At 62.2% G+C, this 8322-nt stretch overlaps 1 protein-coding gene across 1 annotated transcript; it reads left to right on the plus strand.

Moving 5' to 3' along the window:
* Positions 1-764: 764 nt before the first annotated feature.
* Positions 765-4143, plus strand: DLX2 (distal-less homeobox 2). The gene is made up of 3 exons (XM_075529560.1): positions 765-1501; positions 1929-2113; positions 2627-4143. Exons 1-3 carry the CDS (start codon positions 1114-1116, stop codon positions 3032-3034), a joined length of 981 nt encoding a protein of 326 aa, XP_075385675.1. The 5' UTR covers positions 765-1113; the 3' UTR covers positions 3035-4143.
* The last annotated feature ends 4179 nt before the right edge of the window (positions 4144-8322 follow it).

An 8322-nucleotide genomic window follows, 5' to 3' on the forward strand; every position in this document is an offset into this window, starting at 1 on the left:
ACCTGGCGTTAAAATGAACTTCGAAGGCCATGTGCTCAGCCTGGTGTAGCGTTCTAGCCCAAGGAGGAAATACCCAGGATCACTTTTCGGGTGTCAATTAACCATCAAATGTGCATAATTACTCAGAGCCTCTGCGTGTCAGCAAAGTACGAAGGGAAAGTGGTTTCAACTGTGTTATTAACAGTAATACCTTTTTCTCTCAAGCCACGAGGGGAAATCGTTTAAATATTATCTAATTAATTGTCCTAATCTCCCCGTGGGCTGGTTAGGGCGACAGTATTATTATTGTACGTGGTTTATGGATCATTTAAATAAATTGGCTATGTCAAGTGGCGAGTAGCTGACAAGGGTAAGTGCCAAACACTTCGAGGAAAAGCGGGCTAGAGTTGGCCGGGCTCTCGGCACCGCTTTATTTTGATGGACGAGTTTGAAAACTGAGCCGGGACGAGAACGCACGCTTCTCTGGACGTGGGGCGCACTTGCACGCAGACTGCGATGGGCGATGCCCCGGCTTCTTCGTCTGAGCCTTCCTGTGCACCGCCTCTGGCTGCCCGGCGCCGGCCGCTCGGGCAGCACCGCCACCGCCCCCGGCCCCGCGGCTCGCACTCGGCCGCGGCCACGCGGGCCCCGCGACTCCCGCCGCCCAGCTGGGCGTTCCCCGGAGCCCGCAGTCCGCGGCCTTGCGCTCGGGATTGGCTGTTGCTAGGTGACGTTGCCTGCGCTCACGTGACGCGAGTTAAATGCCCACCCTGCAGGAGCCCGCCCGGCAGACAATCGAAAAGCTGCTCGGGGCCGCTTACCTCCTCCCACCTCCTGGATCCCGGGTCCAGCCCCTCCACCCCTGCCCCCTCGCTGCTCGCCCCCCGCCGGAGCCGGCGCTGGGCACCGAGCCGAGTCGGCCGCGAGGAGGAGAGGATGCGGCGGGCGGCGGCCGTCCCGAGCAGCGCGCGGTGACCGCCTCCCCCGGAGGAGGAGGTGCCTAGACCGTTGCCACTTTTCTTGTTTTCCTCCCCCCACCCTCACTCCCCCGTAATTATATTGGCTGCTCCGGAGGAGGTGCCTGGCTTCCCCCCGCGCGCCTGCCACCCCTGGTCTTTCCCGTCCCGGGCCAGGATGACTGGAGTCTTTGACAGTCTGGTGGCTGATATGCACTCGACCCAGATCACGGCCTCCAGCACGTACCACCAGCACCAGCAGCCCCCGAGCGGCGGCGGCGCCGGCCCCGGCGGCAGCAGCAGCCTCCACAAGCCCCAGGAGTCGCCCACCCTCCCGGTGTCCACAGCGACCGACAGCAGCTACTACACCAACCAGCAGCACCCGGCGGGCGGCGGCGGCGGCGGGGGCTCACCCTACTCGCACATGGGCTCCTACCAGTACCACCCCGGCGGCCTCAGCAACGTCCCTTACTCCACCAAGAGCGGCTACGACTTGGGCTACACCGCTGCCTACACCTCCTACGCGCCCTACGGGACCAGTTCGTCCCCGGCCAACAACGAGCCTGGTATGCGTAACGCGGGCGCCAAGTCTGTCCGCTTACTGAAATACGTGGGATTCAAATGCTGCGGGTGGGGGTGCGCCGGGAACCCTGCCACGCGCGCCCTTGACCCTCCCCAAACGTCCCTCGGCGGCGGCTCGCCGGGCTTCGCCCCTCGGCGCACAGCTGGTGGGACCGGGTGGCCCGAAGGCCGGAGTTGGCGCGCGGTGCATGCCTCGTGGAAACCTTGTGTCCCTTTCCACCTGCTCCTTTCTCCCCGGCGAGCGCCTGCCTTACCCTTCCACCCGCGGGCTCCGGCGGGGGCTTCCACCCGCGCCTAGCGAACCGCGCCCCGGGCCACGCAGCAGCCTCTGCACAGGCTCGGGACCAGTTCGTGCCGCGGGAACTCTCGGGACCCCCGGCCGCGCGGCTCTCACGTTGCGTTTCCTTACAGAGAAGGAGGATCTGGAGCCTGAAATCCGGATAGTGAACGGGAAGCCAAAGAAAGTCCGGAAACCCCGCACCATCTACTCCAGCTTCCAGCTCGCGGCTCTACAGCGGCGCTTCCAAAAGACTCAGTACCTGGCGCTGCCCGAACGAGCCGAGCTGGCAGCGTCCCTGGGCCTCACCCAGACTCAGGTGGGGGGCGCGGCGCGGCGGGGTGATGGGCGCCGGCCGGGGAGGACAGCAGGCGGCTTCCAGAGAGTGTCTGTGAGAGTAGTTAAGGATGCCCAGGCCTGCGCCTCGGACAGCTTCGACCTCCCTCTGTGCGCGAGGCGGGAATCTTGTAGGAGTGTCCGCGTGGGAGAGGGACGGAAGGGGACACTGTTGGGGCAGAGAACCTGTACCACAGTCTGCACGCGCGCGCGCTACTAATTAAGCGGACAGGCCCTGCTAACTGCCGCCTGCTATACGTACGTGTACACACGCGCGCACGCACACACGCGCACACACACACACACACCGCGGCGGCAGTCTGACGTCTTTGGGGATTATCCCTCTAGGGAGCGGGAACCGTCCGAACTTGAGTTAGCCCGCACACGTGACCTGCCGACCCGCCCTGGGACTAGCTCTCCGGGACTGAACTATAGTGTCTGCCTCTTCTCCACCCCGAGGTACCGCTAATAACGCTCTGGCCCATTTTCCACAAAGGTCAAAATCTGGTTCCAGAACCGCCGGTCCAAATTCAAGAAGATGTGGAAGAGTGGTGAGATCCCCTCGGAGCAGCACCCCGGAGCCAGCGCGTCGCCACCCTGTGCATCCCCGCCCGTCTCGGCGCCGGCCTCCTGGGACTTCGGCGCGCCGCCGCGGATGGGGGGCGGCGGCGGCCCGGGCAGCGGCGGCAGCGGTGCGGGCAGCTCGGGCTCCAGCCCCAGCAGCGCAGCCTCGGCTTTCCTGGGCAACTACCCGTGGTACCATCAGGCTTCGGGCGCCGCATCCCACCTGCAGGCCGCCGCGCCGCTGCTGCACCCAACACAGACCCCGCAGCCCCACCACCACCACCACCACCACCACGGCGGCGGTGGGGGCGCCCCGGTCAGCGCGGGGACGATTTTCTAACCCCCTGGAGCCTGTGCCAGAGACTCCGCGGTCGCCACCGTTCAGCCTCCGAGCTCGCGCCCAGAGCCCGGGGCGCCCTCCTGCTGGCCCGCCGCCACCCCCGCCTCTCCTGCCCTCCCCGATCCTTTGGGCGGCTGCGGATGCTGCGTGGGCTCCTTTCTGGTGCGGGGAGCCGGACCGCAGAGGCGTGGCAAAGGGCGCCAACCGCGGCTGCACGGCCGACCTGAGCCCCGGGCCTTGGCCGCGGCGAGCCTTGCCTCCCCCCCACGCCCCCCCTCCCCGGCAGGCGAGTCGGGCCGGCGCCGCTGTCGCCCGGGGCCCCGAGCTGAGAGCTGGAGAGGGCCTGCCCCGCCCGCGAGGCGTCCGGCAGCTCTGAGGTTCCTTTCTCCTCGCCCGCCCCCAGGCGCAGCTCCCGCCGCTCGGGCTATTGACCTCCCGGGGTCCTGCCAGCCCGCCCCAGCCACGTACCCCTTTGACCCGGGTCACCCCGCCGCTTCCACACCCCTCTACCCCCACCGCCCTCGGAACCCCCCTTCCTCGCCTTAGTGCAGCGCCAGGACAGCTCATTTAGCCGCCCCGTCAATCACCAGTGGAGTTTTTTTATTTTTATTTTTTTAAAAGTTTAGGTGCCTTTGCGGATGACCTCATTTTGATGTTGGGGGAAAATGATTTTTTAATATGTGGACATTGCAAAAAAACAAAACAAAAAAACACGTGTTTAAATTATCTTTTTTAAGATCTATTCAAGATTATTAGCTTGGACTTCGACACGGAGTTTGTAAATAAAGATGTCTGTGCAGATTTTCCCACTGATTTGTTTGTATAAAAATCCCCACCTTTGAGGACTTTTTTGGGTAAGCCTCCAGTTGTGAAAACTGCCCTCTAGCAGTGACCTCAGCCACTCCTTCCTTGTATTTTTTCCCTTAAAAAAAAGTTTTTTCCTCAGTTAAGTGAAGCTACTGATTTGAATTTGTTTTATCTTATCCTATAAAGTCTTTGTTCTTTAAAGGAAAGGTATTTTGGGGTTATTTATTATGAAAACAACATGCTCTTAATGTTGATTTTACAATATGAAGAGATTATTTAAATAAATTATTGTTTTCATTGGATGTGTGAGCTTTTTCCTTGGGGCCAGCGCTCCGCCGTCGGACCACGCACTGGGAGCTGGAACCACCGCCCAAGCCGGGAGGGAACCTGGTCACCGGCGGCAGACGACATTTCCACCTTCCCGAGGCTGCGAGCTCAGAGAGGTGGGGCAAAGCGCGGACGGGCGCTCGGCCCGGAGCTGCCGCCTGGAGTTCACGCTCTGCCCCCGCCCGGATCAGGGCGCGGGGTTCGCGAGCTAGCGGCGCGGTGACTCACTCAGCGCTGGGCGCCTCCAACCTCCGCCCGCCCGGCCTCGCCGGCGCCGGCGCCACCGCCCCGCGCCTGGGCTGTCTCCGCCGCCCCCACGCCCGCGGTGCTGGCCGGGCCGCAGCAGAACCTCCAGTAGCAGGCCGAACGCCGCCGCAGCCTGACCCCTTCAAGAAACCGATTCTCCAGGCGCCCTGTGGTGCTTGGAAAACTGGGCGCCGGCTGGTCAGGCACTCAGGAGGGAGGATGGCTGCTCCGGAATTCAGGGCGACCCCTGCTCATGGGGACAAGCCAGCACATCCACTGACACAGCTCTCATACACTTGATCACTCACGGGCCCCACACACGGGCAATATGACCTCACAGCCACAGGCGCATAATGACACACAGGATTGTCACGGATAGTCACACACATAACCAATGCAGACACAAGTTCACATTCACACATACACTGTTAGGCAGACTCACGCAAAGACACCATTCTCCTAGAGTGCAGGGTCCAGCTTTGGAAGTGACCCCTCTCTCTGGCATTCCCTACAAAGGACAGGAGTAGGTGGTTAACAGCCCTTTCCTTAAGAGTGCTAGAACCCACAGTTCCGTTTCCTAGTTTCAGTGGAAAGCTGTGTGGCCTTGGGCAACCCACTTGACCTCTGTGCCAGTTTCAGATCTATAAGACGGGGAAATCATACTAGCTAGCTCCCAGAGTTGTGAGTGTCTAATAACGGAGCTCTGGTGGATGAACAATGGGTTGCTGACCCCAAGGTCAGAGCTTTAAGCCCACTAGCCACTTCTCCAGAGAAACATAAGGCTCTCCCAAAACAATTTACCCTCTCAGAAACTATATAGGGTCACCATGAGGCAGAATCAATGCAACGCGCATGGGTTTAATGACACCGTGATCTAGCACAGCACCCTGCACATAGTATACATTCCATAAAGTTTAGCTGATACTATTGTATTGTTGAGTGCTACCAAATAGGGAGGATTTACTTTTGCAGACAATTATGAAGTACAAAGTTACCCAGAAATCTTTACCATTTCCTCCTGGGTCAAAGCAGTTCTCTGACACTGGGGAAATGCTAGCCCCTTCTTACCTAGGAACCTGAACCTCAACCATTCTCCTGGAGAGGAGGTTGGAGCATGCCAGAAAGCTCTGCTAATCTCACAGAGCCTCCTCTCTTAAGGATGGCTCTCCAGGCCGTCCCTGTGCTCTCTTCAATGTATCTCTGCCAAAAAGGGGGAGGCTGAGTGACTTTCCGGGGACGTTGTGGCATCATGGGGTGGGGACCGGTCCTTCCTTTTTCGGGCTAGGTTGATTTGAGGCCTATATCGGATTTGGCTCCCAGCAGAATAGGGTCCATGAAGTTGAGGCCCTGGGGAAGGTTGGGAGGATACACAAATCCAGCCTCCTCGTGTATTGCCAGCTCCTTGACCTGAGATTCGGGGCTTCCCTAGGTCGCCGCTGCCCACCCCCCGCCCCAATCTCTGCCCTCCATCAGCCCCAAATTCCGTGGTTTCTTTGAGTGCCAGTAGCTGGTGCCAGCCTTCCCCCTGCGGTTGAGCGTGCCCTCCCCTCTCCTGCACGCACTCCCCTCCCCCTCCCGAAACCAGCGGCGGAGAGACGGGGCAGTAAATTGGCTGGTGTCGAGGATCTGCAGCAGACAAGATGATTAAGAGGCCTACGCCGGAGCGCCCGGGGCAGGGAATGTCAGCCCAAGTTGGAATCACGCAACAGGCCTTGGCATGAACCGAGCCTGGGAGCCGGGAGGGCGGGCGGCCCCAGCTCCGGGGTGGGCTGAGGCCCCACAGACTCGCCGGAGTCACCGAACCTGGCACCCGGCGGCGGGGTCGGGTTCGGCCACGGCGCGCCTTGCCCGGAGGAGCTGGCGAGGCCGAGGGCAGGCGGGTGCGGGGTCAGAGGAAGGGGGCGTTGCCGCAGACCAGGAGACGAGCTAAACGCCCAGAGAGGGAGGACGCGCCCCGGGTTCGAGAAATGAAGAGGCGGGGAGAGGGAGGGGTGGGCGAGGGGAGAAACAAAGCTGGGCTAGGGGAGGCGAGGCCCGCTCCAACCCCGCCGGGGGCGACGCTCTGGCAGCGTTTCTCACAGTCTCCGGCCGGCCGGCCGGCAGCCGCGGAGCCCTCTGATCAGCCCGCCGCCGCGCAGACAGGCTCCCCCCGCGCCCGCCTGTGCTCCCCAAGGCGCGAGTGAAAAATGGAAATGGGAAGCTGCGATCTGGGCTCCCTACACTGGGAAAGCAGGCGCGCTGGGAACGCACATAAATCTTCATTGTAATCCCGGTGCTTTTGCTCACGTGAATTATCTGGCCAGAGACAGGATGTGACAAGCGCTGGGAAGCAGGGGGGAGGGGGAGAGGGAAGCCGAAGAGTGAGGGGTGCCTCGCCCTCCCCATCCCCCTTTCTGGCAGGGCTTCTTCGGACTCTAGCACCGCGCTGGCCCTGAGTCCCCAGCCCGCGGCGTACCCCTCGGGCGCGCCCGCATTCCCGGGTTCCCGCCCACAGCTCCGAGGGCCGCCACCCCGCCCGTGGGCGCGGCGACGAGCAGGGCGTGCACCCTCCCTGTGCCCCCTCCCGCGGCGGCCGCCGCCGCCGCCCTGGGACTCTGCAGTTGGGGATGGAAGAAAAGAAAGGGGACGGAGCCCAGGCCTAATCAGAGGGCTGCAATGTGGGACCGTTTAGGAGGCTTCCTCTTGGCTTTCTTTCGGGATTACTTGTAAAAATTGTGAATATCCGTCCTGTGTGGGGATTTCCGAGGCTGGTGGGCGAGTGGCGGGAAGTATCAGGTTTGATGGGGCGGAGAGAGAGCGGGAGCTTTGTTTACAAACAACTCGGCTGAAAGAGACCCGGGACCAGACCTGGAATTTGGGGGGGGGGTAGGAAGGGAGACGGCCCGAAGGTCCCCCTGATTGAACCCCCCGAAAGAGAAAAATGTCGAGGAACAGAAAGTCCCCTTGCCCTCCTTCCGGACCTCAACTCTTCACACCTCGAATGAGCACACGTGAAAGTCACCAGGCGGCTCTTTCCAGCCAGGGGTCAGTGAAAGCATCGCTGTTAGCCCGCTCTGAGTCAGGGCCCTTTGAAAATGAAACTACACATCTTTCATTCTTGCTAAAATACCGACTCCATCGTGTTCCACTTTGGGGTCCCAAGTCGCAGAAGCGACACTGCGCCCAGGTTCCGCGCGCCCTTGGTGCCAGCCAACTGGGCCCTCCAGACAGGCTATTTCTCGCAGGGTGGTGACGGCGAAAGCACCCCCATGGGCTGGGGGGCGCCCCGGGCCGAGTTCTCTCTCCGCGCCCGGGATTGTAGAGCCGGAGCCCCCCGCCCTCCTTTCGCTCTGCCGCCGCCGAGGCAGACGGATGCGGAGGCCCACCGCCCTCCGAGCCCCCCTGGCGGAAGTTCCCCCTGCGGGGACGGGTTTGGCAGTGATTGCCACATTACAAGATGTTACATTCCGCCCTGGGGCCCGGGGCCCCGTGGGGCGGGGGCGACAATGTGTTTGGAGAAAGGAAAGAGCAGGCGAGTCTTGAGGAGCAGCCTTGCGGCGCCTCCGCCGCGGAACGCGCTCCGTTTCCAGGGCCCGCTCCGGCTCTTGGCCTCCGGGGGCCGAGCCGCTGCGGTTTGCAAGCAGCGAGGCAGCGCTCCCGGGGTTCTTTAGAGACCCATTGGGGGGTCCCCAGTGTTCCTGGAGCCACCACCTGCAGCCTGGGCCCAGTCGGCCAACCTGGGAGCTTGCGGGGCGATGGGGTGGGCCCCAAGTCAGGGAGTCCCACAAAGACTTGGGCCGACCTCGCAGTGCCGCTGGGGCCTCGGCCTGAGGTCCGGGTCAAAGGAGAGACCGCGGGGAGCAGAGTCCTGGACGTGAGGCCCGCGCGCAACCAACATGGCGGGCTCCTGGCGCCCCCCTTTTTGAGGT

This window comes from Tenrec ecaudatus, chromosome 13, assembly GCF_050624435.1.
Source record: "Tenrec ecaudatus isolate mTenEca1 chromosome 13, mTenEca1.hap1, whole genome shotgun sequence".
Taxonomy (NCBI): Eukaryota; Metazoa; Chordata; class Mammalia; order Afrosoricida; family Tenrecidae; genus Tenrec; species Tenrec ecaudatus.

Coding starts and splice junctions, on each gene's coding strand:
- DLX2 (XM_075529560.1), top strand. CDS start 1,114: ATGACTGGAGTCTTTGACAGTCTGGTGGCTGATATGCACTCGACCCAG. Junction 1,502..1,928: donor CCCGGCCAACAACGAGCCTG/GTATGCGTAACG, acceptor GTTTCCTTACAG/AGAAGGAGGATCTGGAGCCT. Junction 2,114..2,626: donor TGGGCCTCACCCAGACTCAG/GTGGGGGGCGCG, acceptor TTTTCCACAAAG/GTCAAAATCTGGTTCCAGAA.